This window comes from Drosophila mojavensis, unplaced genomic scaffold, assembly GCF_018153725.1.
Source record: "Drosophila mojavensis isolate 15081-1352.22 unplaced genomic scaffold, ASM1815372v1 contig_74, whole genome shotgun sequence".
Classification (NCBI taxonomy): domain Eukaryota; kingdom Metazoa; phylum Arthropoda; class Insecta; order Diptera; family Drosophilidae; genus Drosophila; species Drosophila mojavensis.
This window is the reverse complement of record NW_025318899.1, coordinates 1,213,559-1,236,215: the sequence shown is the minus strand read 5'-3', so window position 1 is coordinate 1,236,215 and position 22,657 is coordinate 1,213,559. Positions and strand designations below refer to the sequence as shown.

General features: G+C 44.3%; 1 protein-coding gene across 3 annotated transcripts in view; it reads right to left on the bottom strand.

The window, feature by feature from the left end:
* LOC6586473 (Down syndrome cell adhesion molecule-like protein Dscam2) overlaps nucleotides 1-12,089 on the bottom strand; it is a 45,358-nt gene extending 33,269 nt beyond the window's left edge. For all 3 annotated transcript variants that reach the window (XM_044009545.1, XM_015160369.3, XM_044009546.1), the window contains exons 1-4: nucleotides 11,921-12,089; nucleotides 4,226-4,362; nucleotides 3,917-4,038; nucleotides 3,797-3,855 (exon numbers count right to left, since the gene is read on the bottom strand). In XM_044009545.1, coding sequence (XP_043865480.1) covers nucleotides 3,797-3,855; nucleotides 3,917-4,038; nucleotides 4,226-4,362; nucleotides 11,921-11,972 — 370 coding nt within the window. In that variant the 5' untranslated portion in view covers nucleotides 11,973-12,089. The remainder of the gene's footprint in view (nucleotides 1-3,796; nucleotides 3,856-3,916; nucleotides 4,039-4,225; nucleotides 4,363-11,920) is intronic.
* Nucleotides 12,090-22,657: the final 10,568 nt, after the last annotated feature.

Here is a 22,657-nt window from a genome sequence, read left to right as displayed (position 1 = left end):
TCTCTCTCTCTCTCTCTCTCTCTCTCTCTCTCTCTCTCTCTCTCTCTCTCTCTTTCTCTGTGTATGTTTGTGGCAAACTTTTTGTTGCACAAATTTATGTTTATGATGTGCGCCGGCGGAAAGATGCTTTCGCTTGGCCGCTGCCAGTCTTGGGCTCTGATTTGCCGTTATTGTGCCGAGCGAACTATTAAATTGTCGTCTGCATGCTGAAGGGGCGTGGCTGGCACGGGATGCTCAGCGATGTGCATTCAACTAATTACGAACAAATTACGCAGGTTTCATGCAACAAGGGCAGGTGGCAGGGGGCAGGGGGCAGGGGGCAGGTGGCAGCAACTGCTGCGCCCCGGGCAACTTTGTGGCTCAATCAAAAAACTTTGAGACTCGGAGACAGCGTGACAATGTAAGCTGTGTGTGAGTCTCTCTATCTCTCTCTCTTTATCTCCCCCTCCCACTCTCCCTCTCTCCCTCTCCCTCTCTCTCTCTCTGTGTGTTATTGAAATGCAAAAGTGCAAGCCAAGTCGCAACTTTGTGAGGCAACATCATTCATCAGAGTCTCTGTCGACGTCGTGTGCTTGCCCTGTGGCTTTTGGCGGAATCAAAAGTTTTGCGCTCTGCTGCCAGCATTTGCCGAGCAGCCCTCGCTTATTCTTTTTCTACCCCATCCTGGACTAATTACACGCACTTAAGTCAACCAGCTTGAAGGCCACGCACGCTGCGAACTAAGCGCTGGCAATTAAATAACACAACTGCTAAATGCTGGACCACGAGACAACGACAACGACAACGACAACGAGGCGCCGATTGACAAAAAGTCAACTGCACACATTAGCTGGCAAATTAGTGGAGTGCCCCTCGCAGCGGGACTGCGACTGCGGCTGAAGCCCCTGGGCAACTTTTGCAAATTAGGCAAAACGTTTTGCGCCAAATCTACGCGCTGTCAAATTGCTCAAGCGTAAAGCGTTGCGGGCTACTCGGCTAGAAAAAGCGCAGGAGCACACAGCAAGAAAAACAACATTTTTCCACACACACACACACACACACACACACACACAGAGACAAGAAACAAACAAAGCGACCGCAAATAAAACAAAGTTGGAGCAGACAAAGTTGCAAAGGTGCGATTGATAGATACCCTGCAATGGTGCATGGACTACACTCAAGCTGATGTCTGATTCAGCTCTTAAGAAAACTCAATGACTCACTAAAAAAAATATTTAAGGATAATATATTGATTTTACCTATACAAAATTATTGATCTAAATACCTTTTAAGCATTGTGATTGTCAAATTGATTGATTGACAGTGGAGTCAGAGATCAATAGTTACTACAATACGACGTAAGAGCTGATCGAATATCGAATCAATGAAAAAAGTAAGAGATTTCTCAAGCTTAGTTGATGTAGTCTTTGCCGATTAAATAAGCATGTTTTAGGAATATCGATAAATATAGATTGTCGCTTGCACTATTGCTATCATATATACAAATTAGTTATCGATAACAGTCATTCACTATAACACTTAAAAGCTCTACTTTAAAAACTATTCTACTTTTAAATAATATCGATCAATATCGATTGTAGCTTACACTATCGCTATTATATACACCAATTGGTTATCGATAACAGCCATTCACTATAAGTTTGAAAAGCTCTACTCTACTTTTAAATAATATCGATTGTCGCTTACACTATCACTATCATATATACAAATTGGTTATCGATAACAGCAACTGCCTATCACATTTAAAAGCCCTACTGCATTTCTCTCTATACTTCGCCCTTGGCTATTTCTAAGGGGTATATGAGGCCCGCTACGTGGCGTATACGCAACGTTGTGCTGACTTGCTGAAAAATGACCGGCGGACGTTGAAACTTTGCATGTAGCAAGAGCTGCGTATCTAAAAACACACTTAGGCACAAATTTATATATATATATATATATGTGTGTGTGGGGAACCCTAGCATATCTAAGATCTTTGCGGTGGCGACTTTTCTATTTGTTTTTGCTTTCAACTGTTTTCTTTCCCATCTCTCTCGCCCATCTCTCACCCTCTCCCCCTCTCTCTATATATGTGTGTGTGTGTGTGTGCGCCTGTTAATTAAACGGAGCAGCCGCCGCAGCAGCCCCAAAAGTCAAGAGCCACGAGCTTTCCCTTTGAGAGTTTTATCTACGCAACTGGGCATTTTATATGGCATTCATAGGTTTTATGGCCAGTGCTAATTGTTGTTTTTGTCTGTGGCAGCATTCACTGTAGTTGCCTGAGGTGGCAGCAGTTGGAGCAGTTGAAGCAGTTGGAGGCCAAATGAGCCAGAAAATCTATGCGACAAGCGATGCCAATCAAAGTGATTGGCTTCGGCTGGGACAACGGGTGGAGTCGCCGGCTGGACTGCCTCATTAATGCACTTGAATAAAGCCCTCGCCAAGTGCCTAATGAATGAGAAAGTTTCGCAGCTACTTGAAACTGGACAAAAATTAAAGGAAACTAACAAAAATAGAGTAGTTTGACAAACTTTATTTGTGGTGAGGGGAGGAGGGGGGGGGGGGGTAAAGAGTTGCGGAAGTTGCGAGTTGAAAAGTTTTTGGTTGTTGTTATTTTTGTATTCATGGAACCAAAAAATTGTGCTTCGAGCTGCGCCAAATGCAATCTTTATGGGGACTTTTAATGTTTGAGTAAATTAAGAGGCACTTCTCTGCGATTCTCAGTAATTAGAGTAGAGTAGAGTAGAGAAGAAGGAGGGAAACAAAACGAGATGAGAAAATGAAGGTGGATTGAGAATATGAGGAGAAGCTGGGGAGAAACTGAGAAGAAGCTGAGGAATAGGAGCATGTGAGTGAGAAGACTAAGCAGACAAAAGAAAATTGCAAAGAAGTAGAGAGCAAAGGGAGAAGTGGAAGAAGGAAGGAGATAGAGATGTGGAAGAAGTAGAAGAAACAGAAAAAGTAGTGGAAAACGATTCAGAAGAAGAAAGACTATTAAAAAGAAAGACTATTTATATATGTATATATAATTTAAAGGAAAGAGGAAGCCCACAGGAGGAAAACGAATCAAATGGAAAGAGAAAATAAAATGAGATCGAAAGGGAAAAGAAATGAAAGAAAAGTCAAAGAAGAAGCAGAAGGAAAAGAATAATGGAAAGGAACAAACAAAAGAGATATGAAAAGCTGGATGAGAAGAGAAAAACAAACAAGCAAATTATAGTCAGGATTCACATAGACAATCTAATCAAACATTAGAAATATTCAGACTTTAGATTTCTTTAAAAAAAAAACATAATGATTTTTCGGAATGTGAGCGAAACGAGTTCAGGGAGTTACTAAAGCCCATTTGCCTCTCTGCCTGCGTCAACCCAGTTGCTGTTAAATGAAACTCACAGCGTGGCTAAGGCAACCAGCCGAAAGAGTCAGAGTCAAAGCCCGAGCCCGAGCCAAAGCCAAAGCTAGAGCCAGAGTCAGAGTCAATTCTCGCGCTTGGGCGCCAAATTAGCGCCGAGCTTAGGGCGGTTTATTGGTGGCGGTGGCTGTAATCCGGCAGAGCTCCCCCGCTCGCCCCCGCTCGCTCGCGCTCTTCATCCCGCCAACATTTTTGGCAGCAGTAATTAAAACTTGCGTTGGCTGCTGCTAGGCGCTGCGTTACCAAAACTTTGCAATTAAAGCGAAAGTTTGTGCGCTTTTCTTTTTTCAGTTTTTCATTTTAGGCACGCCCAGCTGCGTTGGCGCAAATCAACTGCCGCAGCGGCAACAGAATTATACGTAAATTAATTTAAAAATTTGTTAAATACACTCGCGAGCCACTTACCGCCGCGCACGTGCACCTCCCGGCTGAGCACGGTGCCGACCAGATTCCGTAGTTTGCATCTGAGGAGAGAAGGAACCAGATATGAAGTATACGCACTGTGCTGCGCGCGCTCAGACTCACCTGTAGACGGTGGCGTGCACCTCGTGGCGATACTTTTCGGCCGTGAACGGATAGAACATCATGCTGCCATTGGACAGCTGGAAGACCATGTCCTGCTGCGGCGGTATGGGCGTCCATTCCACCTAGCGACAAGGGGGCGTATTAGTTATTTTCTCTTACATTCATTTTTGGTCAGCCCTGTTCGGGCAGTCAATTAACTTGGAAATGAGCGCCAGACTAAAAGTGGCATGCATAATTAAGCAGGCGAAAGCGGACAGGAAAAGACCCCCTCCGAAAGTGCCACGCCCATTTTATACACTTAACACAAACCTCTGGTGGGGGACTGCCATGGCCGGAGCACTCTATGAGGCCGCCCGAATTGTTGGAGAACTCAACGCGATGCGGCGGCTCGTGCAGAAATATCGGTCCCTGCAGATCCAAGCCATGCACTGCAAAGCTGCTCTCAGCTGAAAAAGAGAGAGAGAGAGAGAGAGTGAGTGAGTGAGTGAGATGGAGTGAGTGAGGGAAATGTATTTAGTTTGGCCGGAACTCTGACTGCCGCGAGCGTGTAATGCACGAGCGGCCAAAGTTAATTTCAATTTCGTTTAAGCCGCAAACTTTTCTGGCCAAAATTAAGTGGCAGTGACGTAGGCGTTGGCTGACTGACTGAGGGCCCGGCCCTGCGGCTTGGCCTAAATTTTAATGAGCATCGCTCGTGGCCCACAACAAAGGCACGCACAAAGCGAAAAGACAATTGCTTTTTACCTGTGGCCATCGCTTTGCGGCTGCCTGGCCGCCCAGGTGTGACTGTGCAGGTGTGCCAGCATCTCGGCCAACTTGCGTCTTTCCTAATTGCTCTGACGCCGCCGGCGGCCAAAGCATTGCATAATTTTTTGGGGTGTGTTTTAAAGGCGCTTTCGATGCGGTTTTTATGTCATATTTATTATTCACTTGGTAGTCAAGGCAGTCAAGGGGGCGTGGCGCCTGCCTCTCCCCCTCTACGTCTGTGTGTGTGGGCGTGTGTCAAGCTATATTTGCATTGCGGCTCCCTGACAACTTGAGGCGTTGCCTCAGCAGTGCAGTGACCCGTTTTTATGCCACACAGCAACTCGTGTAGATAACACATACATTTTTTTCCTGCTTTTTTCACATTTTTATGCCCAGCAACTGCATGAATAATTTAATTATATTTAAAAAACTAAAAAAAAGCGAGTTTGGACTGGAGCGAGAAAATGCGACATTTATGAGCTGGTAAAATAATTTCGCTCGAATTTAGCCTTTTTTTGTGGAGAGGCCAAAGTCTGAATGAAATCAGAAATGTTGCTTTAAGTTGCGGAGTTTCCACAGCAACGAGAGTTTCCGTAAGCAACATCATTAGGATTAATTAGGGAGCATTGGAAATGGATTTTAGGCTGAATTATTTGCATACAAATTAATATAAAATTCACTGGAATCGCAGCGAAGTAGAATAGAAAATAACAATAATGAGGCGAAATATATTTTTAGTGTTGTCTAAGAGGAATTTCAATATCAAACAGAAGTAATTGAGGGCATTATTATAATGTCTAATCACCAAAATATATTTTCAATAATTAAGACAAAACTGTGAAGCTAAAAATGAAAATAGAATTGTAATTCACACAGGAATCGGAATTTCCAGCGAATTCGCTGGGAAATGGTAATTGAGAGCGCCACATGGAAGTGGAGCATTTTTGACAGCAGCCGCAAAGTATGCAGCACTAAATTTGTAAGCAATTTTCAGCCGCAGCAATAAAATGAAAAATTGTTTTGTCAAAAAAGCCATTGGCCAAGAGATAACGATAGAGCATTGGAGAGTGGACCACACACACACACACACACACACATAGACAGAGGCAAGCAGACTTCAGCCAAGTTGCCCCCAAAAGCCCAAGCTGAAAGTGTTGCAAACTTTGTGCCACTTTCGTTGCGGTACTCGCAGAGTGTGCCTCTGTATCTGTGTGTGTGTGTGTGTGTAGCTGTCAACTGCAATGCCCAGAGGAAATGCGGCGAGCTGGGCAAAAATTGTTAGTGAAAAGTATAAAGTGTTTGCCACAAGTTGATGCCACAGCGGGCCAGCACATTAAATTTGCAGTTTTAGTTTTTTAAGTCACTTACGATAAAGTTTTTCTTTTCAGCTAACGTCGCTGCCTCTGCCGCTGCCTCTGCCGCTGCTGCTGCTGTTGCAAGCAGAGATTTTGCCGTGGCGACGCAGTCTAATGAAAATGAAATTTGTCAGCTTAGGCGAGGCACTGAGGGCAGCTGTCGGCTAATTGAAGACGAACAACACAAACGCCAGTTGAAATGCGAGCCAAAGCCAGGTTATTTATGTGGCCAGCAAAGGGCGTGCTGCCAACAAAGCCAGCGCTCGGATGCGATCAAAACGTGCCCCATATAACAACTCCTCTCTGTGTGTGTCTGTGTGTGTGTGTGTGTGTGGCTGATGATGATGGTAATGTAGCTGACTATCTATGGCTTTGTGGCACGTCTGTCTTTGTATCTCTGTGTGTGTGGGTGTGTATGTGTGTGCGTGTGGCGTGTGGCACTGACAATGCGGCATAAACGCAACACAATGACCGTCTGATAAACTCGATAAGGTTTTGCTCGTGTCTGTCTCCCGTTCGCCCGCCCGCTCGCCCGCTCGCTCGCTCGTGTTGCATGTTGCGCGCGCCTTTGTTGCTGCCACTTTGCACATAATTGAATACACGCCGCACCATTTGTCAGCGTTGTCAATCAAAATGGCCAAAGGACTGTGAGGAACACCAGCAGCAGCAGCTGCCACGCCCACAGCTCAACTCAAATCAATTATATGAGAGGGATGCAAACAGAAAGAGAGAGGCATAGAGAGAGAGAAGGAGAATGAGATGCTATAAAAGTGCGAGCCTTGCCAGCGGCAGGCAGCGCTCATCATTATCACGGTTCATTAAAAGCTGCTGGACGGAAATGACTGGTAGCTAAAGAAGAGGAAGAAGAAGCAGCAGCAGCAGCAGCCGCTATGTAACGACAGACATCACTGCCAGACAAAATGCAAATGAGCAGCAGCAGCAGCAGCAGCAAATCGCAACCTGCCTCACTTCAGCTCAGCTTCCTCCCAGCAGCAGCAGGAGCAGGAGCAGCAGCAGGAGCAGCCCCATTTGCAAGATGCCCATTTAGATTTCTATTCAGGAATGCAGCCATTCCAAATGGCAGCGCTGCCTGAAAGAAAGTCGTTTCGTAATTAAGAAGAAAATCCCGGCAAGTGAAAACAAATGAAAGAAAAGAAAAAGAGCGAATGGAGCCATGTTTGGGGGTGTCAAATATGAAATGCTCAAGCGAGCAGTCTTAAAGGGAGGGTATATATGAAGATGCGGGTATACACGGGCATGTGAGGAGTGGATGGAGTTGGAAAGGATATTGGACTCACAGCTAAGTAGCTACTAGAGCTGAGTCAGCAGATTTCTAAAGCTGAGAAACTAGCTAATGGCAGACTTGATTACAAAATATTGCAGGAGGCTTTTATTTCTTAGCTTTATTTCCACACGTCTTGTCTGTTCAAAATCAAACCCAACTCAACTCAGCTTCAACTCAGCTCTGCCGATCTTTTTCTTTTTCTGCCATTACTCATCATGGCACTCCAAGTATCGACCTCCTCAGCCATCGATATGGTTAACTATCGATAGACGTGTATCTAACGATGGTTAACCATAGTGCTGGTCCCTCAAATCTTATACTGGCCTGCTACAATTCATAACTTAAAGTATTGTGGAATCCATTCTTGACATTTCTGCCAACGCTTATAAAAATTCAGGCCTTAAGTTCTTAACTTTCATAATTTAGTATCAAATCCATATACTACTAATCATACTACTTATACTTTCTGAATGCTGTGCCTCATTCTGAGTTATGTAGAGAAAGTAGAAGCATTAGTCTTGAAGAGCAACACGGGATAGTCTCTGCATATCATCATACAAAGCTCATTTCAGGGTATATACAATATTCAATTCAACAAAATGATATAACTTCCCCTTCCCATGCTCATTAAATTCGATTTACACTTCGCAATTGAGATTCTGAAAGTCGATTCAGCTATAGTGCGCTTCACGATCAACTCAAATTCCATCTAGTTATAGACATTTACTGTTTGTATTGCATTATAAATGCTGCTTAAATAAATTGGACTTTTCTTTCGCTTAGCATAATGCGCGCTGTAAGCGTATTTTAACGAGCCAGCGGGCACATCTTTAATTTCCAAGCAGAAGTCAGGAAAAACTGTAAATAATGAGAAGCGCTGGGGCTTCAAAGCTCAACTAAATCAAAAACGCTTAGGAGGCGCCCAACCAACAGCCAGCAGCAGCCACCCTTAGCCTTAGCCAGCAGCCCCTAAATCTTAAAGAAGTGCTTTATTCAACGTCGAGGGCAACGGCAACGGCAACGGCAACGGCAACGGCAACGGCAGAGAGCAATAAAAACCAGCGACAAGTTCGCAGCGTCAAAGTTTTTCCGTGCAGCATTTAAATGAAAACGCAATTTCCAGAGTCGAAAAAGTAAAGTGGAAGAGCAAGAAGAAGAAGAGCTGAGGAGAAAGAGCTAGAAGCAGCAGCAGCAGCAGCTGGAGCAGCAGGAGCAGGAGCAGCAGGAGTAGGAGCAGCAGGAGCAGGAGCAGGACACGTTAAAGCTGATTTGCATAAGGTACGTGAGTGAAAGATGTTCCAAGGCTTTTGTCTGCTGTCAAGGGGCCCAATAGGAAAAGGCAGTGTTGTCATTGGAGCGGTGCTGTGGCGGGGCGGGGCGCAACGGGGGAAATGGGGAAATGGCTTGACAAATATAAACAGCAGCCGAGGCGCAGCGTTGCCATTTGATTGAGGCACTGGCCCCAGCTCTTCACATTTAAAGCAGGCAACTGGCTGGCTAAGCAGCTAAAGCTGTAGCTAGGGCCGCAGGAGTCAGCCGCCTCGTCCTCGCCACGCCCATTGCCCACCGCCCAACGCCCACTCGTTTCAAGTGCACGCATTTTTCTGCTTAAAAGCCTCGACTAATGCGAGGCGTCTGCTTCAGTCGAGCGTTCCACTGCCTAAAGCCCCCCAGCCCCATGTCTCTGTCTCGACGCAACAGAGCGTAACGGTATTTGTATATACGTCTATGTGTGTGTGTGTGTGTGTCCATGTGTGTGTGTGTTAGCAAAGTGTATTTGCTTAGGTCATATCACGCACAGCGCTGCCAGCTCCTTGACTTTATTCAGCTGTTGCCGCTGCGACGCAAACACAGCCGCAGAAAACAGCTGAAAAGCTGAACGACTAGCAGTTACCCTGTACAAAAGTTCATAAGTATGGTTTACAGTTAATCTTAGTTTTTACTTTTGCTTGTGCTTTCTCTCTCAGTGCAGCATGCCCCATTGCTGTTGGCTATTTTTACAGGGTATACGCAGCGCATAGCTGCCGAGCCGCCTGCCTATTGTTGCGATTGAACGAAAACATTTTAATGCTACAGCTGAATTTTCGTTATTGACTAAGCGCAGCTGTTGTTGCTGCTGCTGCTGCATGTTGCTGTCGTGCTGTTGCCAGTTGTTGTTGTTGTTGTTGCTGCTTTGCGCACTAAAGTATGCAATTAAATTGCAGCTGCTAAAAGTGAAAAGCATTTCAATTAATGTTGCAGACATTGCTGCTCCAGCAGTTGTTGCTGTTGCTGTTGCTGTTGCAGCTGCAGTTGTTGCTGTTGCTTCACTAATGAGCGCCAACTTTAAAAGTCACAACGGCAACTGCAGACAAAGGCGCACGTCACGTTGAGCTGTGCCATAAAACTGAATTATTGAAAAGCACACGTTTCACTTTTGTTTGTGTTGTTGTTGTTGTTGTTGTTGTTGTTGTTGCAGCTCAAAGAAACGAAGTCAACAGCAGCAGCAGCAGCAACTGCAGCAGCAACAACAATGGCTATGCTTTGTATGCCTCGCGGCAACTCGAGGCGGCAGCATCATTTACAAGCCAACTTTCTGCCGCTGGCGTGCACCAACACTTCAGGGCACAAAGCAACAGCAGCAACAGCAACAGCAGCAACAGCAACAGCAGCAACAACAACTGGGCTCAAATGTTAATTGCAGTTTTTAAGCAGACGCTAGACATAATTAGAGCTGCTCATTGTCTAATGTATCAGGGCATTTAGCAACCGAATATGCAACACGCCCAAGCAGCAACACACACACACACACACACACACACACATGCAGCAGCAGCAACACCAAGTTCAACAACACGCCCTCGAAATGTGAATGACCTCGAATGTCACATTGCAACACACACACACACACACACACACACGCACAAGCTGAGGGCCAGTCGGTGGGCGTGGCATTTCGTCAGCAGCTCTACGGGCGGCGGCCAAGATTATGCAGCCTGGCTGACGGGCCTGAGCTGCCTTTGCTGTTTGATGAAACAAAAAGCGAGCAGCAATGGCAAAGCCAAGTAAACAGGCAGCAGGAGCAGCAGCAGCAGCAGCAGCAGCAAGAGCGCCTTTTGTGGCATTGTCCAAGGCAGCGACAGCATGCAGCGCATAATCAGCAACAAGCAGCAGCAACAGCAGCAGCAGCAGCACGAAGAAAAGCCTAGACTGTCACAGTCAGAGACCAGCAACAGCAGCCAAAGTATAGGAAATAAAGCGCCTGCGGCTGCCAGGCAAAGGACCTGAGAGCTGCGGCAGGGGGTGGGGAGGGGGACACACGCTGTCGTTGATCTTTTGCTGATAACTTTGGCTTTTTGAGTTGAGCGCAGAGCACAGCACAGCAAAAAGCAAGAAAACACGCAAAAACAAAAAGCCTGAAACAAAATGCCAACCAGGATATCAAGCAGAGCGAGAGGGGGAGTGGGGGAGAGAGGGAGAGAGGGAGAGAAAGGGCGAATGCCACACGCCCGGCTTGTTAGCCAAAGTGGACAAAGTGGCTGTGGAAATGTTGCAGGCGACAGCGCACAAAAGAGGAGCCAAAGAAGCGACACTAGCAGAAGCAGCAACAGCAACAACTACAGCAACTGCAACAACAACAACAACAACAACATGTAACTGGCTACGTAGCTTAATTATTTGTAGCGCAGCGGCCGCAACCAAAAAGTGTTGCATACTGCAAGGCGCCAGTCTGAGCTCAAGGATCAGTCAAACGGAAATTGAAAAGACGCAAGTGAGAGAGTGACAGGCAATCAGATACCCTGCATATCACATAAAGACAGATAGATATATTGAATACTTTTGCAGTCTGTCAATAAGGTAAATATAAATGTGAATCAAATAAAATATGCTAAAATATTTATGCAAATTTAGCTCGCAACTCTTCTCCCTTGTGGAGCCTGTTCGACTGAGTGCTTAAATGTCAGTCGCAAATCAAATTAATTTGATAGTCGCTCGCATATAAATGAACTATATATTCATATATTTCTCTAGTATATTTAATCCCACACTTTTCACAGAAATCAACAGCAAATAGTTTGGCAAATATTACATAAACAATGGATTTTGCATCGCTGAAATATAAAATCAAACTAGTATTTGCCCCCATAATATGTTGCATAATAAAATATAAATATAAATTTATATAAATATATATGGTAGTGGGAGGTCCGCTTAAAAAGTATTCAGTATATATGTATTTATTCATGAATATTTATCTAGATATTTCAAAAACTCTATCAATGTTTAGCTGTCGTAGTTTTGGTATTTTTCAGTTTTGGTATTTTTTATGATTTTTAATATATCATAAATTATACTTTAAATAAATATCAAAGCAGCAGTTAAAAGTCATAAAAAATACCAATATATAGGTAATATTTCTTTCCTTCGAATTAGGAATACTTTTGGAACATCCCACGCATATATGTATATATATAAATTTTCGTATATAAAAAAATAATATATATTTTTTTTCTTTATACATTTTTTCATAGAATTGTAGAATTGACAGCAATTGTTGCCAGCGATACAGAGAGGGGGAGTGGGGGAGAGATTGAATGGTGTCTGTGGAGCTTTGGGACTGTGGCAATTGGTACTCACCTCGTATGATGTACAGGATCAGGACAGCCTTAAAAAGGCCGTGTAAATCCATTTTTTATGAGCACTAATGCTTTCCATTACATTTTTTATGTGTGAATTTTAAACGCCAAATTTCGCTGATTTTATTTTTGCTGCTTTTTGTTATTCTGTTTGCTTTATTTTTGTTTTTCGTTTCGCGATTTTTGCGTTGTTTTGCTTTTGCTGTGTTTTCCTTTTGCCGCTTGTTTGTTTGTTTGTTTATTTAATTTCTCTCTGTTTTGTTTGGCGCACACATGAACAGATTTGCGCTGTGATTGAAGCGTTTTAATGGCTCCGCGTCTGATATCGTCCCTTTTCCTTCTTCCCGTTCCCTTTCCCGTTCCCGTTACCGTTTCCGTTCCGTTCCCGTTTCGTCTCTTTCGCTGTTTATTTACGTTTTACGCTCTGCGAAATTCATTAAAATCTTTAATGCGAGTGTTAGAAAATTCATTATTTATTTATGTGCTCGAAACAGCGCTCGGTGCGCTGAACTTTGAACCCATCTCGCGTTTTCTTCGGCCTTATGCAAATTCATTTTAAAGCTGCGCAGTTGAAGCATCAGCGTTGGATTTTTCTCATTTTCTTTTTTCGTTTTTCTTTTCTTTCGCAACGCTTGTGATTTCACTTGACGACAGTCAGTCAACTGTCAGCGCAGCTATTAATCATGTCACACACACACACACACACACACGCACACACGCAGAGGGGTCTGTAGATAGAGCGAGCTGCTTGCTCAGTGGATATAAACCACAGTTAATAGACGTGCTATAGCAGTCGTAGGTGAAGTAACACCATTTCTGGCCTGGCCTGGCCTCTCCCCACCCACTGCCCAAGGAAGCGTAGCGCCACTTCTGAGAGCATTGATAGAATACAATAGTCGTAACGGAGACCAACATTTGAGATCCGAGAGATCAAGCCAGCAGGAGCAGGGCATCTACATGATAGCCTGTAGCTGAAGACTACATGGATGCTTTCAGAGCTGGAGAAGCAACTCTGAAAGTAGTGGACACAAAGTGCGAACGATGCTAAGAGATGAGATGACAATAGAAGAAAGAAAGAAAGAGAGAGATAATCAATCGAGGTACGATCAGACTCCAACCTGAAAAGTCTTAAAGCAGCGCTAGGCGCTCCAATTTAATGCAGTTTGTTTTTGTTAAACACACACACACACACACACACACACACACCCTCTCTCTCTCTCTCTCTCTCTCTCTCTCTCTCTCGTACACACTCACGCACAAGGCACTCGAGTCCGTTGCAAAGATAAACGAGCCAAAGGCAGGCGCGTTCCCCTTGTCACGCATTCATATAGAACTTTTGCTTGGCTTTATCCCCAATGCTTTTGCCTAGTTTTTCCTTCATATTCCTACATTTTTTTTTTTTTTGTTCCATAGGCTGTTTCTGGTTGGCTTTTGCGGCCCCCATCGAGCGCATTTTTATGCGCGCCGGCAAAAATTATGCATCAGCGCGAAATTGGAGCGCCATAAGTTGAGCTCAAGTGAACAGATATCAGGCTTCTGAGCCGCCCTATATGACTTGCCTGCGTGCCCCCTCTGCCCCCTCTGGCCCCGCCTGCCCCTGTTCCAGCACTCCGCTCAACACGTCTGCCGCTTGACATGACATTAACTTGCCCCGTGACCAGTCCAAAGCGAATCCAGTGACTGCTCCCCAAGGTAAGATCCTGTATGCTGCGCACAGCTGAAAGCGGAAAGCTGAAGGAAATATTCGTTGCGAAAAACTATGCAAAGGGGACAGACAGTTTGATAAGGAGCAAGAATAAGACAAAATGACAAAAACAAGGAAGCAACAATGCGGCAATCGGCTGTACCCGACTGCGCCATACTCTGTCGACAGAGCAAACTGTCACTAGAAAGTCGCAATTTGTGAAGTGTGAATTGGATACAAACTGTGACTTGACAACTGTGATCCAAACTGTGACTAGTAAGCTAAGACTGTGACCTGCAACTGTGACTTTCAAAGTGTGACTTTTCAACAGTAACTTAAAAAAACTTTTATAATGTGATTTTCTATATTTTCATTTCTTACACCAGCTAACCAAATATACCCGTTTTCACTTTACCAACAGGGCATCGAATGATGACAACTCCAAAGTTAAACCAATACACCCGCTTAGCATTTCACACACAGTGTATAGAATAAGAGAAACAACACAGTAAAACTGTCAATAACGATAAACTGAACTCAACGACTGGAAATGGGACCCAAAACAACAACAACAAAAGCAACATTAACAACTACAAGAAGGAGAAGTAGAAGAAGAGCAACAGCAGCAACAGCAGCAGCAACTGTAGCAACAACAGCAACAACAGCAACAAAAGTGCCGTTTAAGCAACATGGAAATGATGCCCAGTGCGAATATCAACAGCAAACACGGTGCAAATCTTTTTGCTTTTCTCTCTCCACATATTTGGCTCTTTTTTTATGTTTCCCTATATACTTCATTTTCGTTTTTGTCTCCTTCTTTTTCGGTTTTTGGTGTGTAAAAATCATGACTTGGCAATTATGCGGCAAATGTGCGCACTGGGCATGCAGAGCGGCAAACAAAAGTCAGCCATAGATAGGGGAGAGAGGGAGAGAGAGAGAGAGAGCGCGAGGGAGTGGGAGAGAGCGAGAGAGGGGAGCTGCATAAATATTACGCATACGCCGCAGTGCACGGGCAACGTTTGCTAAATTGCTGGCAATTAGTTTCAAAGTGCGAGCACAACAAAACCAAGAAACAATGCAGAAAGAGAACAAAATAAAAGGCAACGAAAGCAACAAGAACAAAAAATGCGAAAATTATAGAAAATTGCAAGCCTAAGCAGATTTGCCTATGCAATTCGTGTGCAGTTAGGCGTGAAACAAGAGAGAGAGAGAGCGAATCAGAGAGGGAGTGAGGGGGAAAGGGAATGAAGGAGAGAGAGAGAGAGAGAGAGAGATGTGTAACTAAACAACTTTATGATGTTCCCAGAAAGCAATAACAGCTGCAATTCAACTTTTGAACTTCGGAAATATAAAAGAAGGAGCAAAAGTGGAGAAAATATATATATATATATATACAATATATTAGTCAAATAAAGGAGAGTGTGAGAGAGAGAGAGAATGACGAATAGCTTCCTAGAATTTGACTTTTATTTAGCCAAATTTCTGCTCACTTTTCCAGAGAAGCCAATGAATGTGCCTTAGGGTCTATCAAAATATGACTCCCACAGTTATATCAATGCTTGACAGATTCAATTTGATCTGAGTCATTCCAGAAAAAGATTTATTTCAATATTGGCCAAAAGTTTGCAACTGGAAAAATTATTCTAATCAGACTAAATCAAATATATATATAAACTTTAAAATTGCCTCAAGCTTTATAAATTAGAAAAGCCCAAAAAGTTTATATAAGTCAGCCTAACTTTAGCTTTGTTTAATTAATATCTACAACTCAATAAAACTGAAACTAAAAACGCTTCAATTCGCCTCAATTCCGTCAACTTTCAGGCCTCGCACAAACTTGGAATGCCCTTCAGGCTGAAAGCAATCGAAGACAATTTCCAGCTGTCCTCGCACTTAGCCATGAGAGGGAATTGGAAAATTTATTTCCGCTTACAAGTGAGCAATCATTTCTTCATTTTTTTCTTGCCACAATTTCGTCAGGCTGCAGGCTCAACTCCAACTCGGAATGACCAACGGCTGTAACATGAGACTCAGCAGTAGCTCGCATGGATTGATTGGAAGCCTTTGTAGGCTCAGGGCGTAAGTCTGCCTTTCGGCTGCTTGGGCTGACAAGTGAGCAGCTCTTATCGTTTTTATCGTTCCATCGTCGCTTGGCTTTGTAAGCGCTTCTTATGTCCATTTCACTTAGCTGCTGCCGGCCAAAGGCTTAAGCACTTTACAGTCAAGTTGGATATATTTATGTTACACTCAACGCTGCCTCCGCGCTGCGCCTCACTCTCTGACGGCCTGTCAGCGGCAATTTGTGCGCGCTGCCAAAATGGGAGCCTGCCTCAGACACATAGCGCTCGACTAGACAGGATGCACAAGACACACACGCAGACAGAGATAGAGAGCGGGGGAGAGGCGCACAGACATTGGCAATTTATGGACTTCGACACTTTGGGGAAAAATTGCTCAAGTTGGCGTCGCCTGTTGCCAAATACGTGATTTATTTTAATAGATAATCATTACGCCATCGATTCCGCTCATGTCCGAAACTCCATTTGCTCAGCTCGTGCCACACACACACACACACAGCTTGTTGCATGCCACACATGTAGTACGTGCGTCAATAAATCAAAAGCAAATGGCTTTCAGTTTATTGTTTTGCGCTGCAGCTTGAGGAAAAAACTTTAGAAATTGCCACGGCACATTGCGCATACGCCGCGTGGGCCATGGGCCTTAAAGGCTCCACAGCCGCATGCTGCATGCCGCATGCCGCATGCTGCATTCTGCATTCCGTTGCACGGTTCATTCACATGGCAGTCGCCACGCTGCACACGTATTTAAATTGTGCCATTATGCACTCGAAGCCACGGCCCAGCCCACGCCCATTCAGCTCCCAGAGTCCTCTCTCACTAATGACTTTTTATGGCAGCAGCAGCAGCAGCAGCGGCAGCAGCAGCAGCAGCAGCCGGTTGCTGTTGCCAGCGCAAAGGGTTGCCCGCAAAAAATCAATACAATGCATGGGCCAGCGTGTCCTGGACCAGGATAGAAACAATGCCCGGCTCGCTGCTGCCTGTCTGTTGCATTGTAACACTGGCCGACCGAGACGAGACGAGACGAGACCAGCGCAGACCAGACCGGATCGGAGTGGACGCACCGGACAGTCCGTCCCCGTGTCCGGCTGGCTGGCCACAAACAAATGCAGCCAACGAGACAAAACACTACAACAACAAAACTGAGAGGGGAGAAAAATAAAAACAAAAACAAAAACAAACACGGAAAACGAGGCGAAAGAAAATCAATAGACCAAATGAGTGCAAAAGCGAGAAATCTGCCAAAACCGAGAGCGACGACTGCAGCCAGAGCAGGAGGCAGCAACAACAACAACAACAACAACATGTACAGCAAAATATTATATGCATATACTATAACTATATATAAAGGGGAGCGAGAGAAAGAGGGAGAGAGCTAGAGAAAGAGATATAGACTGCCGAATATCCTGTATTCATAAATATAGATATTGCTAGGCTTTCAACTTCTCCTCTTCCTATCTCATTTTGGATCGATATATAATTTCTTCTTTTTGACTCTCCTCTCCCTTTCTCCTCACTGTTAATGAAGCTTTAAAACATCAGCAGAGATTGTACTCGGACTTAGTCATACTAGCAGAACGCATCAAGATTATTCTAGAGAACATTTTAAGCATCGGTTTATGGATCTCAAAGACTAAGCTATGTTGCTCTCTTAAAGTATTTCCTGCTTCATTCTTTCACCTCGAAGTAATTCAGTTTGCCACAGTAAATCAACCTTAGCCGACGAGTGACTACCCTTTGTAGTCATATTTATAATTACAGGGTATATGAATATGCAAAATAAAAAACCAGCTAGAAACTTGGCTACTGGTACTTTTGTTGTTGTTGTTATTTTGGCTGCCTGAAGTGCACATAAAAATCATTTAAAAACAGCAGCGACGCCAGCTGCGCAGTCAGATAGAAGAAGGTTGGGCAGGAGCAGCAGCAGCAGCTAGCAGGAGCAGCAGCAGCAGCAGGTGCAGCCCCAAAAGGTAAGCCCAAATCGAGCTGAGGGGCGTGATGCCTGCCTCTGCTGCTGCTGCTGCTGCCACTGCCACTGGCTTTTGCCCCAAAAGGGGTTCGCTGTGATTCAGTGCAAAAAAATTGAGTTCAGCGTCGCCGTCGCCACACAAAATGGGTCTAAAGTCATAAACTTTTTGCACATAGCAGCTGATGCCAGCGTTGAGTAGCAGTAGTAGTAGTTGTTGTTGTTGTTGTTGCTGCTGCTGCTCAGTGATTTTTCCTTGCCTTTGGCTTTTACTACGCCACACTCTGCTGGGCTTTTGTTTTTTTGTTTCTTTTTTTTCTTCTTCTCTCATGACTAACGAGCAAAATATTGGGTTAAGTAAAAATGAGCAGGGGCTGGGCTCCTATGGGGGCGGGGCGAAAGCTATTGCCAAATATCCGAGCGCCTGGCTAAGGGCACAGTCGGAGGCAAATGTGCTGAAACAATACAGTTGTTGACATAATAAGTGCCTACCTGCTATATATGCGACTATGCAACTACCTGAGAGAGAGAGAGAGAGAGGTAGAGTATGGGATATGGAGGCGAAAGCCATTTAACTAGAGAACTTTTGAGGCGAAAAGCGAACTTGAAGAGTTTTGTTTTTACTCAATGCTGAAGCAACTGCAGCTCTTTGGAGGAATACCTAAACATGTCTTAGCTTGACTTCACATCCAAGTTTCGCGCTCTCGAAGTGCATCCCACTTCAAACTATTTTATTTTATCACTGACTGCCTCATACTCGCTCACTTGAAAATCGCAGGCGAAGGCAGTCTGCAGTAGCTTAGCTTGGCTCCAAAACGACAGACGGACAGACAGATGGAGTCCCAGATAGCAAATCAAATCTAACATAACAACCAATACACCCTTCTTCACTTTCGGTATGCCCATAAACATTATATGAAATGCCAAAGTTTGCGCGTCGCGCTGTCTGGCAGCAAACGCCTCTTGCTTGAGGCGCTCGTCTGACACCTCAGCTGAGGCCATGACATGCGTGCCCTGCCCCTGCCCCCTCCCTGCCCCTGCCCAGCCCGACGCACATCAATCAAGTGTACATAGACAGACATAAACGGAAATGCGAATATCTTAAATACTCGGGCGGCAGCCTGTGAGCTTTTGCGCTGAAAATGTCACACGCCAATCACAAAAATTTGTTTGCCAGGTCGTCGTTAGCAGCCAACAGATATGCCTATAAATACATGTACATGCATGTCTTGTATATGTATTTACAGCTATACACAATTGGAATAGATATAATATGCATGCGGCGCAGAAGCAGGTGCAGGAGCAGCAGCAGGAGGAGCGCCCATTCATACATCATATTTAGATGGCGTCGACCTTTTTGGCCATTTGTTTTGTGCAACACTTTTTGGGGTCGCGTCTGTTTTTAGGCCGTCGCTTCTGACAGCCAATGCAGGGAGTGTTACGAGTTAGGTCTTTAAATAGAGAGTGAAAAGCTTGCTGGACTAGCAAATATCCTAACCAAGAGGAATGTGATGTAAAAGAGGAGAAATACGAAAAGAGAGAATATAAAGCGGTTGATATTTTAGGTATATAGCACACCTACAAGAGGAGGAATCTAGCCTACGATCATAAGCCTCTGCTAGAGAGACTGCTTCTGCTTATATATAGCCTAAAAGATATCTAAAGATGCGAAATCCTTCAAGAAACATAGATCTATATCTATATCAACACATTGGTAGCACATTCTAAGTCAGGCATAAGCTTCCCCTATGTCCAATATACCCACTGCCATTATTTGGCTAGGGTATGCGAGCTGCAGCTGCCAGCTTGCAGGCAACTTTCAGTGCGCATATTTTGCTGGCGGCGCGAAAGTGATTTCTTAATTTGTTACAACAAACTTGGCAGTTATAAGAACTGACACACACTCACACACACCCACACACACACTCGCGCGCTAGCTACCCCTACTGTGCCTGTATGTGTGTGCGTGTTAAAGTTACATGAACTTTCTTCCGAGTGGAAGTTTCCTTTTCAAGCTCAGGCTGCCTGCGCTGTACGTGACTTTTGTGGTAAATGATGGATTAGGGTCGCCGCCCACCAGCAACAACAACAACAACAACAACGACAACAAGGAGGACAGTAGCAACAAAAAAAAGTGAAACTTGCCGCTCAACTAATTAATGATAGCAACAACCGCAGCAACTGCATCGCATTCGCAGCCTTTTTTCCTTGTGTTTACTATGAAAACACTTTACATTGCGCATACGCACGTTGCGTATACGCAATGCGAGCCATTGCAGCTGTTGCCAAAAAAAAACAGCAACGAATTGGGCTAGTAACTGGTTAAGCTGCTCCTGCTGCTCCTGCTGCTGCTGCGTACGATGCTCCAACACGAGCACGTAAAATTTAAATAAACCAATCCATTTATCCTTTCGTTTGCCGGCTGCAACAATTACTACGACAACTACTACGCCGACGACGACGCACATGGGCGGCCATTTTGTGAGTGCATGCGTGCGTGTGCATGTGTGCGTGTGTGTGTATGTGTGTGTGGTCACTTCCGCTTGAAATACGAGCGATTTTTACTACACATCAGCAACAGCAGCAGCAGCAGCAGACGACACACACTCTGCTCTGTTGTCCAGTGTGCGTGTGTGTGTGTGCGTGTGTATGCGGCAATCGATAAATTTCATGTGTGTGCCTCGTGTGTTATATAGTATAGTAGTATATAGCGTATGCATGCCGGCACAGACAGATTTATAGTTTGTCGTCTCATGGCGGCAACATTCAAAATAGTTGCAGCAGCTGCAACAGCAGCTCGTTCATAAAATCAATAGGCTGCTCCCACACTCTCTCTCCCACTCTCTCTCTCTCTCTCACACTCTGTCGCTCTCTATCTGGTCTGCCGGCCGGTTTTGGGGATTATTTATATGCAGCATAGGCCGACGGCAGAGCCGAACTAAAGCCTCACTCCACTTGCAGTAAATAAGTCACTTGGCAGCTGCCAACGTCTAATTGCACGGAAAGCCAACAGCAGCAGCAGCTCGACATAATGAAAGAAAATTTCAAATTCTATGCACACACAACAGCAGCAACAACAACAGCAGCAACAACAACAGCAGCATATAAAATATATAAATTATATATAGAGAACAATACGAAACGAAACGAAACGATGTCAAGCAATTAAATGGCAATTACGCCAAAGGTGAGACTCCTCCTGCCACTCCTGCCAAGCAGACGTGGCAAAGCGTCGCATTGCTAAACGTGTCTCACAATTTGCCAGCGCTCGAAAAGGATTCGAGTCGAGTCGAGGCGAGTCGAGTCGAGTCGGGGCACTTAATGAGCGACACACGCGCGCGCCACACGGGCGCAGAAGAGCCCTTGGATTACATATGCTGCACAGGGTTCGAGAGGGCCAAGTGGAGCTATCTTAAGTAAAGCAGCATTTCAAAGACCTCCAATTAGAGCGCTGAGCTTAATCCAATTCAAGTTCTTGGCAAATATATATTTTTGTTGCGAGCATACTCTTTGAAGCTTAACAATGCTTAGGAAGAATTTTTTTCTCTCGTGGAGAGAACCTCTATGGGGAATCAAATATTCAGTGAAGGGCAAAAGGATTATAAGCACATTTCGAAGGACTTTAAAAGCTTAAAGGACTTTAACTATTTCGGAATTCTAAGATTGAGTCAAGCATTATAAAGTCTGAGTTATTTGATGAAGTTTGGGCTCTGTTTATAGTATAAAAAATTAAACAGGCAGAATAAACTTTTAAAAATAATTATATAATTAGCAGACAGTCTATAAAGCTGAAAGCCAAAAGTCGAAGTAAATCTTAGAATCGTAAAGGTTTCACGTTATTTGATAAGACAAAGCTATGCACGATTTCTATGATAATAAAATCTGTAATATATATATTTAGCAAGTTTTCATTTAAAATGAGGAAATATTTCAAAAGAAATTCAACTTTCCTTTTCAACTTTTAAGGAAAGCATTTTTCACTCTTCAATAGACTTTTAGCTACCAAGAAAAATTCGTGAATTTTACAGAAATTTCTTCCGTCTGTTCAATCTTAGCCACGTTTACAAGGCCGCCACATTCAACTAGTGGAAGCGGCAGAAGCGCCTTAACAAAAGCGCCGAATTCAAACCACAAAGCAAACAGCTCAAGGCGCTACATAAGTAAATCACACACAATTTAGTCGATGTTCATAAAAAGTGCATTGTTTACACACTCCGGCGTAAGTTGCAGCGCGCAAAGTGAACGTGCCACATGCGGCAGCATTAAAAGTTCGTCTCAAACTTGAAAATAAAATCCATTAGAGGCGATTTTCTATTATTTTCTTTTCTTTTTTTACTTTTTGCTTTAGTCTCTGAGTTGCGAACTAAACGAATTTGCATGCAATTTGCTCCGAAAATAACAAAAAAAACAAGAAAAGACACTTTGCACCTTAGCGCATTTACCAACACGGGCGAAAGAGTCCAACAAACTTCTTCTAGTTTCTGCTTCTTCTTGTTCTTCGTGTTGTTGTTATTGCAATTCAATTTATTTTCAATTTGCGGCTGGAGCATGGAGCACGAGCTGGCTAAAGTCTGGCCAAGCACCTTTCATTAGGCCCCAACTTTATCAGCGAAATTTTGCGCGTGAAGCATTTCCCGTTACTTGCCCTTTGCACTGGATGTTTTTGTTGTTGTTGTTGTTGTCCTGTTGCCGGGTTGCATGTTGTTTTACACTGCAGTTTCGCGTAGTATCTACACCAATGCACTCTCGCACACACACACACACACACTCAAACGCACACACACGCACTCAATGTACATGGATAACTGCTGTTATTTACGCAGCGCGCACGTTGCCTTTGCTTTTGGCTTTGCTTTTGTTGTTACAGTTATTGTTATTGTTGTTGTTGTTGTTGTTGCTGTTTGCCATTGCAGTTTGGCTGCCTATTGCACTTTGCCACCTCACACGCTCTTTCGTACACAAACGTTGACAACGACAGCGCCGGCGCGCTCTCTACATAACGGTTTTGAT